The sequence below is a fragment of the Schistocerca gregaria genome, chromosome X (assembly GCF_023897955.1).
Source record: "Schistocerca gregaria isolate iqSchGreg1 chromosome X, iqSchGreg1.2, whole genome shotgun sequence".
NCBI classification, from domain to species: Eukaryota; Metazoa; Arthropoda; class Insecta; order Orthoptera; family Acrididae; genus Schistocerca; species Schistocerca gregaria.
The window spans coordinates 451,625,982-451,642,483 of record NC_064931.1 but is presented as its reverse complement, the minus strand read 5'-3'; the positions used below and the strand labels follow the sequence as shown (position 1 = coordinate 451,642,483).

Below are 16,502 nucleotides of genomic sequence, written 5' to 3'. Positions count from 1 at the left end.
GTTCTAGTTGCATTGCGCAGTGACTCCGCTCAGAGACTAGGAAGCAAAAAATGACTAGAACTACCATGCCGTGGACACAGCAACAAGATAATGTGAGACCACCGCGGCGACATGCTGTGTACGCGGTCCCGTTTAGACAGCTGCCGGCAAGTGTCAAATGGGCCAGTACAGTACGGTGAGTCGCTGTACGCACTGCCGTAATCATGGCGGTGGACTTTCTGGATTGTACACATAAGCAACAGTTCGAACACGTCGTGATGGAAGCGTACGTTTTTCGCTGTTTCGTCTGAGTGTTGTAGCATTACTGTGCGTTTTCTGTTTGTTTGGTGACAACGTGTACCAAGCTTTTTCGATGTTGTGAAGGTATATTTTACAGAAACCCAAAAGTAACTGATATAACAAATGGCATTATCACAGTCGGCATTTTAGCCGCGGCTTTGCCCGGGCATGTGCCTGTCACACTGTCACGCATATCCTCTTCCCCACTCCGTCCGTCTGTCTCCTCTATCTCTTATTCCCCTTCCTCTGTGCCCATCTCGTTGTCCACGTCTGCTCAACCATGCCCATTCACACATTTAGCTACTGGAACACATACCAACCCACCAGCATAACACGACTGAAGTGCAGGACAGCCTAGATGTCAGGGAATATAAATCGTTTTCAACCCCACCAGTACTGGAAAAAGGTATTTCTCACCCCCACAGTACTTATTTTCCAACTATAGGACGTTTGTATATGAAGTTTGGTTGAAATTGAGCCAGTGGTTTAGGAGGAGGAGGTGCAACTCGCTCTGTCTGGAGACCACACCTCTTATAACAAAATATTCAGAAAATATCCCTGAAAAACCTCTGAAACTGTTGGCAGAGAGTGTCTTCAACTTGCATACATCCTACAATACAGTGTACCACAGAGAACTCTTGTTGAAGAGTTCCTGTGATAATAGTACTCCAGTGCACAGACACCACCTTGATCCAATTTGAATCACATAGACCTTCATCTCAAATACTACCAGGCAATGGCCGGGCAGTGTCGCCCATAGTTGAGTGCAGTCCTGGTGCACTACGAGAATCTTATAAGGAAGATGTTCACTTCCTAAGGAGCTCATACTAGCACTAGCATTACTTTGCTTCTTCTGGTGTCACTTCTGCTTATTGAGTGTATTTACTAATGGATGTTTATGGACGTACTTGTCAACAGCACCTCTTTTCTACAGTATGTATCACTCACACTCTTTCTTTGAATTCATCAACTGCCTCTATGTATCTGCTGAAAGAATCTTTATTTTTTGTTTGACAAGATACTTCCTAAATACAATCTCTCTCTCTCTCTCTCTCTCTCTCTCTCTCTCTCTCTCTCTTATATTGGATAGTTTGCAGTCTCTGCTTGTAAAGTTATGGAGTACTTCATCTTGCCATTCTCGCCATCCACAGTGTCTCTGTACTCCATGCCATATCCATTATCTACAGATATTCTGTTGATGGTGTCTTAAAGCCCAACCTTATGCAATGTAAATAAACATCGACCAAATGCATTTTCAGTACATATCAAAATACAAACATATTGAGCTTGTTCAATGCAGCATTTTATTTTATTGTTAGATAATGTTAGTTCTTCAGATAGGTCTATGTTTAGATGTTCTAACTTCGTGAATTTCTCCTTTTTAAGTATTTGAAATACTATGTTAACAGTTCAGGTGACGACGAGTTTTATACTTTTATTGTCAATATTACTTCCCACTGTTGTTCTAGGAAGTTAACGTGGAACCTATCACTTGTATTATCAGCAATTACAACCCTGTTGTCAGCTTGGAGGATAACACACATCCACTCTAAGCTTATGTTAACTCTTTTCTCCAGCACTTCCAAAGACTCTTTGAAAACTGCTCCTGAATAAAGGTTTTGTAAAAGTGGAGAGATTACACATCCCCTTCTTCCAACTCTATTAAGTTGGAAAAATCATTACCAGCACAATGTAATTCCAAAAACTGTTTGATACATTGCATATACTTTTGGTCTGTATGGAGCTGCATTAGATTATTATGTGATATATGACTAAAATTATTACAAGTTTTTCCTTCACCTATAAAGCAGTGCATTCAGTTTTCCTTGATCATAATTCTAAACAAGTACTTGCATTGCTAATGTGTCCAATAACCACATACCCCATTGTTTGTACTGTAAGAAATTGATATTAATTTTCTACATTTCAAATGTGTCCTAAGTTCTAAAAGATGTGTCATTACAACTGGGCACTTATGTTTTATTTTTGATGTGTGGTATTTCTAAACTTTGTCTTGCATAATAATTAAACTTCTAAAAGTAATTTCTACTCACTAGTGTAATATCTGAGGACACTGCTGTATGGCAGGTGATATTAGGACCAATGTCTTCAAGAATAGCCCTTATTACTGAAGTATCAAAGATCCTCATGGATCAAAAAGAAATGTCAGGAAGTCAGATATGAATTTTACGGCGTTCTCCTTAAATCATGGTATGGAGTATGGAACAGAGGACATATTGCTCCGTTTTCCCCTTCCACCATTCTAACTTTTTAGTATACTGAACAATCATTTCACTGTGGATTTACCTCAGCTAATGATAAATTTAGCAGGTGCACACTTGCCATTTATGCTGCGCGATGAGCTGCTGTCTTATCAGCTGTGAATTTTCTGTTTTTCCTTGTGATTTCTTTATTCGATGGTCAAAACTGATGAGAGATTTGTTCCTTCCACTATTCCTTTGTGATAATTCTACGCAACACATAGAAAAGTGGACATCACAACAAGGAATTGAAGTAAACGGTTGGCGTATATACAGCCTCTGTAATACAAAAAACCTCCTACTCTGTAACATTAATCCTCTTCCCTGTAAGACTGCAATATGTGGCAGACAGCAAAATTACTGCAGAATCGGAACCAGTTCAGTTCTGAACAGGAAGTAAGGAGCGGAGTACGTGAAGGGGGTAGGGATGAAGGGCAGATGGCAGAAAAATTAGGCTGTAGATGCCTGGAGGAAACCATCCTCACCAAGACTGATTTGACAAAAAACAAAACCTGAACGTAGATGGATGTATGGAAGAAATGGAGCATGCAGATGGTTAACTGTCTACTCCAGCTACCTCTACTTCATCTTATCTATCAAGTCAACTACTGCCAACAAGCAAGTTTTATTCTTCTCATGCTCAAAGGACTTTGATGAAAAAAAGTTAATGAAATTATCTCAACTAAATTTTGACCACTGTCATATAACCCCCCCCCCCCCCCCACACACACACACACACACACACACACACACGTCTTTTTGAACTATTTCTGCAAGCATTAAGAAATAAGGACAAAGAACTAATAACTGAAGAAGAAAACAGGTTTTTCTGCATACCATCTTGTTCCGTCAGTATACCGAAAATGTTGACATCATAGCCAGGTTAAAATAACAGGGCTGGTTATATTACATAGGTGAACTAGTGACCTACAACTTGGATGTGTCATGAGTAAATTTTATGATTAATGGTACTTAACGATTTTCTCTTGTTTACTCAATGTTACAACAAAGTATTAGCATATTTGGACATGTTCAAAAGAACAGACCCCATTCTGATCCTCCAGGCAGCATAAATCAGGAACAGAGGAATTAAAGACATCAGCTTTCAGTGGGCATTGATTTATAATAATGGGGAAAGTGGCAGATATGTTCTGGGCTGGGATTTGAGCCCAGGTCTCCTGCTTACTAGGCAGACACATTGACGACTACCCCATATGCACACAATGGTCACCCTAACCATATTAACTACCTTAGCACACCTCCCATAAAACCCAAATCCTCAGCCTATCCACACACTACTTATTAGTCTTATTACTTGTGGCATCTTGCCCATTCCCATAAGAGTTTGAGCTTCATGTGCATCTGCACTGAAGGGATCATTGGCCACCATTGTCATAATTATATGTGGTCTTTGTTCTTCCAGACATGCCTGAAAGAACAGACACCACATACATAATTAAGGTGACAACGGCCAATTATACCTTCAGTGCAGATGGTCACTAAGCTTGAACTCTTACAGTAATGAGCGAGATGCCAAGAGTAGTGAGATTAACGAGAAAGGGCACTACATCAGTAGTGTGTGCACTGGACTTGCATTCGGGAGGGCGACTGTTCAATCCTGGGTCCAGGCATCCTGATTTAGGTTTTCAGTGATCTCCCTAAATCGCTCCAGGCAAATGCTGGGTTGGTTCTTTTCAAACGGCACGGCATACTTCCTTCCCCGTCCTTCCCTAATCCTATGAGACCAATGACCTCGCTGTCTGGTCTCTTTCCCCAAACAACCCAACCCCTCAGTAGTGTGTGGCATAAGCTGAGAATTGGGGTCTGGTGGGAGATGTGCTAGGGTAGTACACATGAAGTGATCAGTGCATCTGCCTAGTAACCAGGACAGTTGGGTTCGAATACCGGGCCTGCACTAATTTTCAACTTGCCCCATTGATATAAATCAATGCCCATAGGCAGCTAATGTCTAATTCCTTTGTGAAAATGTTAGTAGTTTTCAGTAGCTTATTCAGGTAAAGTAGAATATATTCTGGGATTTTTTTTAGAAGGGTTATGTTAAGATGTGTCACCCTTTGAAACACACTAAGAAAAAAAAATGCACTACAAAGGAATTATTCAAATGGGTGGAAATCTGTAGATGTGATGTACATGTGCAGGCAGACAGATTATTACAATTTTAGAAAAATTGTATCATTTATTCAAGAGACAGCTTTATAAATTGATTAAGTCAGTAACACAATCGTCTGCCTCTGGCCCTTATGCAAACAGTTACTCAATTTGGCATCTTTTGATATGCCCATTGGATGTCCTGAGAGATATTGTGCCAAATTATGTCCAATTGTCACATTAGATCATCAGAATCCCGAGTTTATTGTACAACCCTGCTCATAATGCTCCAGACATTCTCAATTAGGGTAAGATCAAGACACCTTGCAGGCCAACCTGTACCTCAGCAATCCTGAAGAAAACAGAAACTCTAGCCATGTAGAAAACGATGTTATCTTCCTTGAAAGTAAACCCAGAATGGCTTACCATGAAGGACACCTAAACTGGGTGTAGAATATTGTTGACATACCACTGTGTTTCAAGGGTGCTGCTATGAAATCAAATGGTTCCCTAGACTCTCACTCATGCCTGTCATGTCATAAAGCAGGTGGTAGTCAGGTCGATATCCCACCACTGTCAAGAGCTTCTGCAGACATCTTCGGCCTGGAATCTCATTGACTGCAGTGGAAATGTCTTCAGTGACAAGGACCATTATAAACTGAGCCCTGATGACCAGCTAAGACGATTCTGGAAACACTCCGGACAATGGTGGGATACCAATCTGGCTTGACATCCCCTTCGGTTGTCATCCATGACGACAATATTCTAGGTGTGTTTTGCTGCCATTCACTGCAAGCCATCCTGGGCTCACATTTTGGCATGTTAATGCCCATCTGCCCAAGGCTGTAGTTTTCTACTGCTTGTCTTCGTGCTTGCCAAACCTTACCTTGACCAGATAGGTCGCCATATTTCCCATATTGAGAACTTTTGGAGCATTATGGGCGGGGCCCTCCAACCAAATCGGGATTTTGATGAACTAATGTGCCAACTGGGTAGAATTTTCCACAGTATCCCTCCAGAGGGTATCCAACAACTATCAATGCCAACAGCTTGTACCAACACATTGACTTGCTGAATTTGTGTAGCCCTTTCTCTTGAATAAATGATCCAATTTTTCAAATACTGAAATCATTTTGTTTGTCTGTACATCAAGTCTACAGATTTCTGTCCCATTCGGTAATTCCTTAGTGGCGCAGCTTTTTTTCCTCTCTCCTTAAGAATATATTTCGATGAGAATGCTGGTTATTTGCGGATTCAACCAACACATATAGGGGAGGGGGCCAGTGCTCCCAACTATGTGAAAGAGCCACAGTGCCCATGAGCTGTAAAATTTACTGATATTGAGGTTAGACATCTCACACAATAAATTAAATATTAATGATATGTTTCTATTAACTTTTTATTGTAAAGGCATAATAAAATAAGTCAAAGAATATTTTCAGGGATTCAGAAATGATTGAAAAATTGCCATGACTATTATAAATAACAGCATTCTACCTTCTGGAAGATACATATTAACAGAAATTTGAAATGTGTGACTTTACAAGTCGACTAGAGACATGGACTTGTAAAAAATCGTGTTGAAATGCATGAAAGCAAGCAGAGGTTCATTTATTGTTATTACATTTGGTAAACTGTTTCATTGAACCTCTCCTGTACACTTCAATATTTTAACTTCTCGTATCATAATGTACAGTTTCATGTGGTTGTCAGTTAATGGCTATTACCAGAATTGGAGAGGGGAGGGGAATGTCTAAAATATTACTCGTCTAGGGCGCCACAATATTTATATTCGTGGATTGTATGCCACATTTTGACACGGACGTCTGTATCAGATGAATGGACAGCAAAATAAACTGAGAACTGACCTGGAGTGTTTTGTGTTTACCAGTTTTCAAAACTAAGCTTTCAATGTGTCCGAAACTAAACTGTGTGGAAAATCGGTTGTCCCTTATGGCAGTGATACATAGGCTTTACATGCGGGAAAAAATACTTCAGAATTCTTCAGCGAGCAATTGAGAGATGTAAGTTGGTAATTATTAAGAGCGACCGGAAAACAGACGGATCGGGGAACAGAAGAGCAGAAGACCGTAAGAACCACAATGGAAGGAAACTGTACTTAGGGCTAGTAGGACGGGCAATACCATTCAGATGGTAATAAATGAACTAAGGAAAGTTCTCTGCTGGATTCCAAGAGAAAGAACAGACGACGAATATATCCCAGCAATCCTGTCTTCCGCGAAGTTACAAGTGAACAATCCACAGAGGCGTCCAGATTCGGCGCGCGCTCCAAAACACAAACACACACACACATTATATATATATATATAAACCCACTATAGCTTTTATTCCATCACTATTTTCCATCCAGTCTTTCGGTCTAGCATGTAACTGCCACAATTATTCTTACAATAAATATAAAAACTGCTTACAGCATCAAAACCGACCTACCAAGAAAAGCAATCGTTACTTATTTTCTTTTACAGCTGTGGGAGTTGCTCGTGCAGACAAAAAATTTGCTGTAAGTGGTAAAATAATTCCTTTCCATTACCGCATCGTATATGACAATTTAAACTCCCAGCAATCTCCTGTAACTACCAGGTTATTAATTACCTCTTCCGTGTAATGGTAATTGTAATCCTTATCACGCCTTGTCATTTAGCAATTAAATTGACAGCATAACTGAATGGACAGAACACCAAAGAGTGCCCATCACAGTAAAACAAGCGTTTCGTTTTATTTAAAACTTCTGATGAGCAAATTTACTCCTCTCAGAAATTTACCTTTTAACAGATAGCAGCTGTCTTTATGTCATTCGTTTACCTGACGGTGATCCGTAAACTTCGTTCAGTGAATTTTTCTGTCAAAAATTTCGCAGCTTAAAATACTCTTGAGACAAAAATCTAATACATTTTAACCGAACACTCAGAGGTCTTGATTTTTTATAAAATTTATTTCCGTAAGTAGAACTCTAGCCGAGGATCAAATCATACAATAATTATCAATAACTGAGAATACGTAAACAAATTTTTTTACCCCAAACAAAGTGATTATTTGAAATGTCAGAAGTTTTCAGATTTTTTTATTTTTTTTAGACCGGACAGACCTCATTAATTTGTTTGACATTAACTAGGATGCAAAGCTTAGATGTCACTTTTTTTTTAACATAACATTATCCACAACATGATATACATACGGTACTGTTTACAAACACGACACATAGTGTAGACACCAATACTGGACCTCAAAACACTGCCAGTCATATTTTCCTACAAAAAATATTAAATTTTGCGTTTATTCCTAACAACAATCTGATGTATCATTTTAAACACTTGTTAAATTACATGATGCCGATGTAAACAACACGACTTAAGAAACTGTTCGTATCATTCCTGCAATATGCATTCACCTCTACTTCTACACTCAAATACAATTTCACACACCGCTAGCTACGAATGTCTAGCTTGTTATAGTTAAATAAAAATAGACTAGTCAAGTTAGTAAACAGTCGAAAGACATAACAGTACTTACTTTTCACGAGCCTGTGCGTCTGACGGTACTGTCGAGCCCTTCCCTTTCGCGTACATATTGCAGACTTCAACTGTCACGCACCTGTCAGACTACGAGGGCCTGCAGTGACCCGGTGACCATGGCAACGTCAAAAGACCTGTCAACTCTGAACCCCTGATTGGCTCTGCTGCACATTTGGCAGGAGGAGCTTCGCCACTACGCTTTGCGTAAGAAGAGGGAGACAGAGAATGCGTTCCTATTGGTCCGAGCTGTGCCCTCCCCCTCGGCTGTTGGGACTGCAGAGCCTACCCCCCAGTAACCTTCTGCGCGCATTCTGAGAACTACTCTTTTTCAGTATTTACACTGCTATTACTTATTTTTCAGATGCTTATATACATAAATGTATATAATAAAGATATCGTGACTTTTGTAGTCTTGCGTATTTCTCCGTTATGTCTCTCAAGATCATGTATATCGTAAAAGGTGGGGGGGAACACTGCTCAACAGCGGAACACCAGCGCGAGCGGCAGCCTACTACGGTTTCCGCCAAAGACTTGTCAATATCGCAGGGACGCTGCAACCGACAAAAAATTTCCGTTTTTGAATATTTTCAGTGCCGTTTCAGTGTTGCATATGTACTTTCGGTAATTGAAAATTTTATTTATTGGCTTATTTATCTCATCAGAACGCTATTATGCAGTTTTACGTCAAGTTGGCGTTCAATTCATATTCAGCATCCACTGCCCGATGAATGCCGCATCTTTGCGACCTGGCGCATAGTGTCTTTGGAGTAGCAACCTATGGTTGATCATTATTCAAACTGATGGCGGTGTGTTCGCATTGACTGTATACATTCCGACCATTTTTCTTTTTATACCTAGTTAATAATATGTACTATGATTTACAAAAGTTACCATATCTTTATTTCATTTTATCATACACACCTATCTCCTCCCAAAATTAGTAGTGTTCCGAAAAGAGTTCTTAACGAAACTATGATGTAGTACCAGTAAAAGTAGTAACAACACCTTTCGATCTATTCCAATAAATATTTATGTTACAGTTTCTTGGAGTCAATAATTTAACAATTATTTGATAAACTTTAATGGTCACAAATTGTTCTTACCGTCATCCAGTGTTCACAAGTTCTTCGTAGTTGAACCAGCAATTGTACTGCCGGGATGAATGCGGTTGTTTGTGATTGAACGATATTTGTCGGTGCTAGATTTGTGTGTCGTATCCGATTAATTCTCTAAGTTATTTAGAAGTTAATTGATTCATTAATGCTTCCGGCATTGTAGAGCTCGTAGCGGACCAGTGAACGAAAATTTAATAAACTACCAGGAGACGTATTACATACATTTCACTGTACAGTAAATTTGTGAAAAATTGTAGCTGTGCTATTGTAAAACTTGATTGCTAAACAGGTTTAGAGGTGTATCAAGTACTCGAGTTTTCAGAAGGACCTTATGTTTATTAAGAGGGAAATAAAAGTAACACAGTTTGGTTTCTTCCTCAGTAATCGGTAACTAGTGAAGGGAATTTCTGAATTTTAGTGGAAATGTCCGGCATTAGTGCGTATTCGTCTGCGAGGTCGTTGACATCTTGCGCCTGCGCATCCTAGGTCAAAACTGCCTGAAGCATCGATGAGATTGTTGGGTTGCCTACGCGCAAGCGCAAGCGGGCCAAGAGCAAATCGCGTAACTCCGTTACGTTATCTGTCCCTTTAACTTGGTTTTTACTGGTTTATAGAGTACATTTTAAAATCTTTGTCCGTGGTTTTTGGTTCAAGTTTATAGAAAAAGTTACTAAACGAACAACACATTCATTAAATACATTTTGTTTCATCTACACGTACATAAATGTTCTACAAGCAGTAGTACACCTTACGAAGAAGTATACTTGGCATCAGTGTGATTTCCCACCTTCAAATGTAGTTACGAATGTTACGCGGGCAAATTTCTTCCAGCTAGTTTCCGTATTTGTCACTCCTCCATAAATTTCATTACTACGTTCTTACACTGTAATTGTATTACAGGGAAGGATCGAACATTTTTCTGTAAATACTAGCTACTGTATTTTAAAAGTGGGCATTGCGTAGAGCCCGGGCCGTCCCTTGCAATTTCCTCCAATTCTATTTTATTCGTCTGTAGTACACTATTACCTGTCAGCTAAACTCATCACGAATTACGCACCTCATCTCTGAATATTTACAATTTATTCAGTTAGTCTAACTTCACACTAACCTGAAAAAAAAACACAGTCTTAAAGGGTAAATGGCACAAGTGTCTTCCAAACCACTTCATTCTCGGTCAATTTACACACGCCAGAATTTTCACAGGTTCGGCGTCAATGATTACAGGTTATAAAATCTACCACAAGATTATCTGAATCCATTAATATAAAATAGAATTTAAATAAATTATATGCACACACACACACAAACAATCACCTTAATTATCAACACGCTCTCATCCATGATGGAACATTAATGTGGTTCTAAATTCACGGCCATCGAAGCAACAGATTTACCATAAGACATAGTAACGGATTATGACAGACGTGAAACCATTTAATGTATATGGAAAACATTAAACTATATGCCCCAACAGAAACAAAGATGATAACAACCTCTTATGAATAGTAGAATTATTTTATAAAAACATAAGCACGTCATCTAACCTAGGCAAATCCAGGAGAACGAATACAAGGAAGTCCATCTCTTTCTTCCCTCCCCCCCTCTCTCTCTCTGTCTATCACTGCCACCCCCCTCCCTCTGACCAACTCCACCACCCCCACTCTCAGTCCATCACCTCCTCCCCCTCTCTCGGTCCATCTCCTCCTTCCCCTCTCTTAGTCAATCTCCTCTTACCCATCTCTTCGTCGATCTCCTCTTCCTGTCTCTCTGTCCAACTCCTCCTCCACATTTCTCTGTCAATCTCCTCCTCCTCCTCCTCCTCCTCCTCCTCCTCCTCTTCCTGTCCATTTCCTCCTCCCCTATTTCTGTCCACCTCTTCTTACTGCTATCTGTGTCCATCTCCTCTTTCCCCCTCATTCTCTGCCTCGTGATGACTGGGTGTTGTGTGCTGTCCTTAGGTTAGTTAGGTTTAAGGAGTTCTAAGTTCTAGGGGACTGATGACCATAGATGTTAAGTCCCATAGTGCTCAGAGCCATTTGAACCATTTTTCCCCCCTCGATGTCTGACCATCTCCTCGTCCTCCCTTCTCTCCCCACGTTTTCACACTAGTCACAACGGGGTGCTGGTGGTTCTTAGCCCTACAGTATTTTTTTCCATATTGTACCTAACATGTGTGCCAAATTTTATTGGTGTCGTTTCAGGGGATTAGGACGAGTGTTTGACCCATGGCTTTGCCCACATGCTCTGTCAGATACATTTCATACAAATTTAACATAGTCCACGAGTATTGGTACACATATTTTACCTATATCTCTAGCGCATTTCAGCCTGCAGTTTCATTTTCACGCAGCTCAACGTTTATGACGTTGGATCTCCTGAAGTGTGTGTTGTACAATGATACACACTACTGGCCATTGAAATTGCTACCCTAAGAAGAAATGCAGATGATAAACGGGTATTCATTGGACAAATATATTATACTAGAACTGACATGAGATTACATTTTCACGCAATTTGGGTGCATAGAGCCTGAGAAATCAGTACCCACAACAACCACCTCTGGTCGTAATAACGGCCTTGATACGCCAGGGCATTGAGTCAAACAGAGCTTGGATGCACAGGTACAGCTGCCCATGCAGCTTCAATACGATACCACAGTTCATCGAGAGTAGTGACTGGCGTATTGTGACGAGCCAGTTGATCGGCCACCATTGACCAGACGTTTTCAGTTTGTGAGAGATCTGGAGAATGTGCTGGCCAGGGCAGCACTAGAACATTTTCTGTATTCAGAAAGGCCCGTGCAGGACCTGCAACACGCGGTCGAGCATTATCCTGCTAAAATGTAGGGTTTTTCAGGGATCGAATGAAGGGTAGAGCCACGAATCGTAACACATCTGAAACATAACGTCCACTGTTCAAAATGCCGTCAATACGAACAAGAGGTGACCGAGACATATAGCCAATGGCACCCCATACCATCACGCCTGGTGATACGTCAGTATGGCGATGGCGAATACACGCTTGCGTTCACCGCGATGTGGCCAAATACGGATGCAACCATCATGATGCTGTAAACAGAACCTGGATTCACCCGAAAAAATGACGTCTTGCCATTCGTGCACCCAGGTTCGTCGTTGAGTACACCATCGCAGGCGCTCCTGTCTGTGATGCAGCGTCAAGGGTAACCGCCGTCATGGTCTCCATGCTGCTGCAAACGTCGTCGAACTGTTCGTGCAGATGGTTGTTGTCTTGCAAACGTCCACATCTGTTGACTCAAGGATCGAGACGTGGCTGCACGATCTGTAACAGCCATGTGGATAAGATGCCTGTCATCTCGACTGCTAGTGAGTGATACGAGGCCGTCGGGATCCAGCTCGGCGTTCCGTATTACCCTCCTGAACCCACCGATTCCATATTCTGCTAACAGTCACTGGGCCTCGACCAAGGCGAGCAGCAATGTCGCGATACGATAAACCGCAATCGCGATAGGCTACAATCCGACCTTTATCAAAGTCGGAAACGGGATGGTACGCATTTCACCTCCTTACATGAGGCATCACAACAACGTTTCACCAGGCAACGCCTGTCAACTGCTGTTTGTGTATGAGAAATATGTTGGAAACTTTCCTCATGTCAGCACGTTGTAGGTGTCGCCACCTGCGCCAACCTTGTGTAAATGCCCTGAAAAGCTAATCATTTGCATATCACAGCATCTTTTTCCTGTCGGTTAAATTTCGCGTCTGTAGCACGTCATCTTCGTGGTGTAGCAATTTTAATGGCCAGTTGTGCATATCTGGTGTCTGTTTTCTCGCATATGATACCGTGACTAATTAGGTTAATGAGCAGGGGCACTACATCAGTAGTGTGTGCTAGAAGTTCAGAATTATGGCTTGGCGGGAGGTGTGCTAGGGTAATCCATGCGGCTGTGTTGTCCACTTGTCAGGATTGTGTAGCAGTCAGTGCATCTGCCTACAAAGTAGAAGACCCAGGTTTGAATCCTGTTCCGGCACATGTTTTGGATTTGTCTCTTTGATATAATTTGATGCCCACTGGTTGTTAATGTCTTCAATTCCTCTGTCTTGATTCTCACTTACGATGTGACACTGAGTAATTATATTTAATGCTTTCAGTAAAGGATGATTGTTCCGCCTAGAAGCCTCAACTACTCTCGACACCTGCTTTTAAAACTACCTAGATTAATGATCAAATTTGACACTGAGAAAATATTTAACAAAGCAACGACTCGATACGTTAGTAAGCCCATGGTTGTCTTACGAAGGAGTGGCAGCTTTAATAGTCAGTTCAAATCTAGCTGGAGACCAGTAGACTTTGTCAAACGATGTGATCCATCTATAACAGTACCGAAAAAGAAATTCAGTAAAGAAATCTTAAGTAAACTTTCTGTCTTCTCGGAAATTCGATTAAGTGCCACGTACGAGAGGTCATACATGGTTCTGGAATATGGAATAACAGACTGAACTGGGATGTAAAATGAATGAAGTTGCAGACACGCACAGTTCTTCTTATTTACATTTTTATTCTTGTATCAACTTCCATATTTTCAGTTTATTATAACGGTCATTTTGATTGATTACTTTGTGACATTGTATAATTTCTCAGTAGGAAAGCTGGCCACTGTGGCCGAGCGGTTATAGGCGCTTCAGTCTAGGACCACGCTGCTGCTGCGGTCGCAGGTTCGAATCCTGCCGCTGGCATGGATGTGTGTGATGTCCTTAGGTTAGTTAGGTTTAAGTAGTTCTAAGTCTAGGGGACTGATGACCTCAGAAGTCCCATAGTGCTTAGAGCCATTTGAACCATTTTTTCAGTAACATTTCCTTATGCATATGCTCACAGCACTATATTGTCACATTTGCTTGTTAGTCTTGACACGTTTGTTGTATATTGTAAAAAGCCGTAGGTAGAGACAGTCTTATTCATCGCCAAAAAGTTCCTCTTAATCTTAGTCCTTCTTAACACTTCGAGAGTTCTTACTGCAGTTATTTTTTGTCTCATTAAGATAAATTGTCGTCATAAACTAGTCGGGATAAGTAGATAATTAATTTGTAAATGGAGGTTACTTTGAATTGCAGTGGTAGATTATTACAGTATTCAAACGATCTTCAGCACATGCGATGCATGAGAAATTGCCTGATAGCGAACTTAGCCAACTCTGTGAAGAAATTTTCTGATAGTGCTCTCAGCAGCAACAAAAGTTTTCTGACAGGGAGCTTCACAACTAGAAAGTTTTGGATAAAGTCTGGCTGAATACTTGTTGTATCACTTTTGATCAGCTTGTGTCCTACAAGACCGCGTTAATAGAACAGCTGGTCAGCGGATCCTGTTAATGTTCAAATGTGTGTGAAATATTATGGGACTTAACTGCTAAGGTTATCAGTCCCTAAGCTGACACACTACTTAACCGAAATTATCCTAAGGACAAACACACACACACATTGCGAGTACCTCAATATTCTGCGTAGTGTGGTGCTGCTCTCGTATTTCCGGTGTTATCATTTGAACCGACGACCACTAGAAGCTCTGTCGTGGCAAACGGGAGGAGCGGTTAAGGAAGGCAATTATTTGAGCGGAGTATAGCTAGTTAACGGCTCGGATTAATTGCCAAGTAAATCCGAGCTTCCGATTACAGCAGTTCCTCTGGTTATCTACAGCGCTGACATCGGAGACGGTGAGGAAACGAAAGAAACGGTAATTGGTACTCTCTGTTCTAACACTAAGCTTCATACACAGTAGACGACAAGTTTAAGTTGATATAGATTCGCTGCCTCTTGCAAAAATGCTTCATTTGAGAATATTATTACGTTTGTAGTCAGAAAATAAATATGTTTTAAATAAATCAAAACGGAGACTGGCTGACGGGCAGTTTTTTGAAGAGTGGAGAATCAAAAGCGAGCTACACTGAAGAGCCAAAAAACCTGGTACACCTGCCTAATATCGTGTAGGGCCCCCGCGAGCACGCAGAAGTGTCGCAATAAGACGTGGCATGGACGCGACTAATGTTTGAAGTAGTGCTGCAGAACTGTACATAAATCCGAGGGGGTGGAGACCTCTTCTGAACAGCACCTTGAAGGCATCGCAGATTTGCTCCATAATGTTCATATCTGGGGAGTTTGGTGGCCTGCGGAAGCGTTTAAACTCAGAAGAGTTTTCCGGGAGACACACTGTAGCAATTCGGGACGTGTGGGGTGTAGCATCGTCCTGCTGGAATTGCCCAAGTTCGTCGGAATCCACAGTGGACATGAATCGCTGCAGGTGATCAGACAGGATGCTTATGTACGTGTCACCTGTCAGAGTCGCATCTAGACTATCAGTGGTCCCACAGCACTCCAACTGCACACGCCCCACCAACTTGAACAGTCCCCTGCTGACATGCAGCGTCCATGGATTCGTGAGGTTGTCTCCATACCCGTACACGTCCATCCGCCCGATACCATTTGAAACGAGACTCGTCCGACCAGGTAACATGTTTGCAGTCATCAACCGTCCTGTGTCGGTGTTGACGGGCCCAAACGAGGCGTAAAGCTTTGTGTCGTGCAGTCATCAAGGGTACACGAGTGGGCCTTCGACCCCAAAAGCCCACATCGATGATGTTTCGTTGAATGGTTCGCACGCTGACACTTGTTTACGGTCCAGTATTGAAACCTGTAGCAATTTGCAGAAGGGTTCCACTTCTGTTACATGAAACTATTCTCTTCAGTAGACGTTGATCCCGTTCTTGCAAGTTTTTTTTTTTTTTTTTTTCCGGCCGCAGCGATGTCGGAGAGTTGATGTTTTACCGGTTTCCTGATATCCATGGTACACTCGTGAAATAGTCGTACGGGAAAATCCGCACTTCACCGCTACCTCGAAGATGCTGTGTCCCACCGCTCGTGCGCCGACTCTAATACCACGTTCAAAACTCACTTAAATCTTAATAACCTGCGATTGTAGCAGCAGTGACAGGCTTATTGTCCTATATAGGCGTTGCCGACAGCGACGCCGTATTCCGTCTGTTTACATATCTCTGTACTTGAATAAAAAAATGGTTGGTTGGTTGGTTGGTTTGGGGAAGGAGACCAGACAGCGTGGTCATCGCCCTCATCGGATTAGGGAAGGATGGGGAAGGAAACCGGCCGTGCCCTTTCAGAGGAACCATCCCGGCATTTGCCTGGAGTGATTTAGGGAAATCACGCAAAACCTAAATCAGG

At 41.5% G+C, this 16,502-nt stretch overlaps 1 protein-coding gene across 15 annotated transcripts in view; it reads right to left on the bottom strand.

Moving 5' to 3' along the window:
- LOC126297419 (single-stranded DNA-binding protein 3) overlaps positions 1–8,655 on the bottom strand; it is a 325,367-nt gene extending 316,712 nt beyond the window's left edge. For 4 of the 15 annotated variants that reach the window (XM_049988206.1, XM_049988216.1, XM_049988209.1 and 1 more), the window contains exon 1: positions 8,181–8,390. In XM_049988206.1, coding sequence (XP_049844163.1) covers positions 8,181–8,236 — 56 coding nt within the window. In that variant the 5' untranslated portion in view covers positions 8,237–8,390. Of the gene's footprint in view, positions 1–8,180 lie in introns of all 15 variants that reach the window. The other 11 variants (XM_049988210.1, XM_049988212.1, XM_049988214.1 and 8 more) reach the window with 6 other exon arrangements.
- Positions 8,656–16,502: the final 7,847 nt, after the last annotated feature.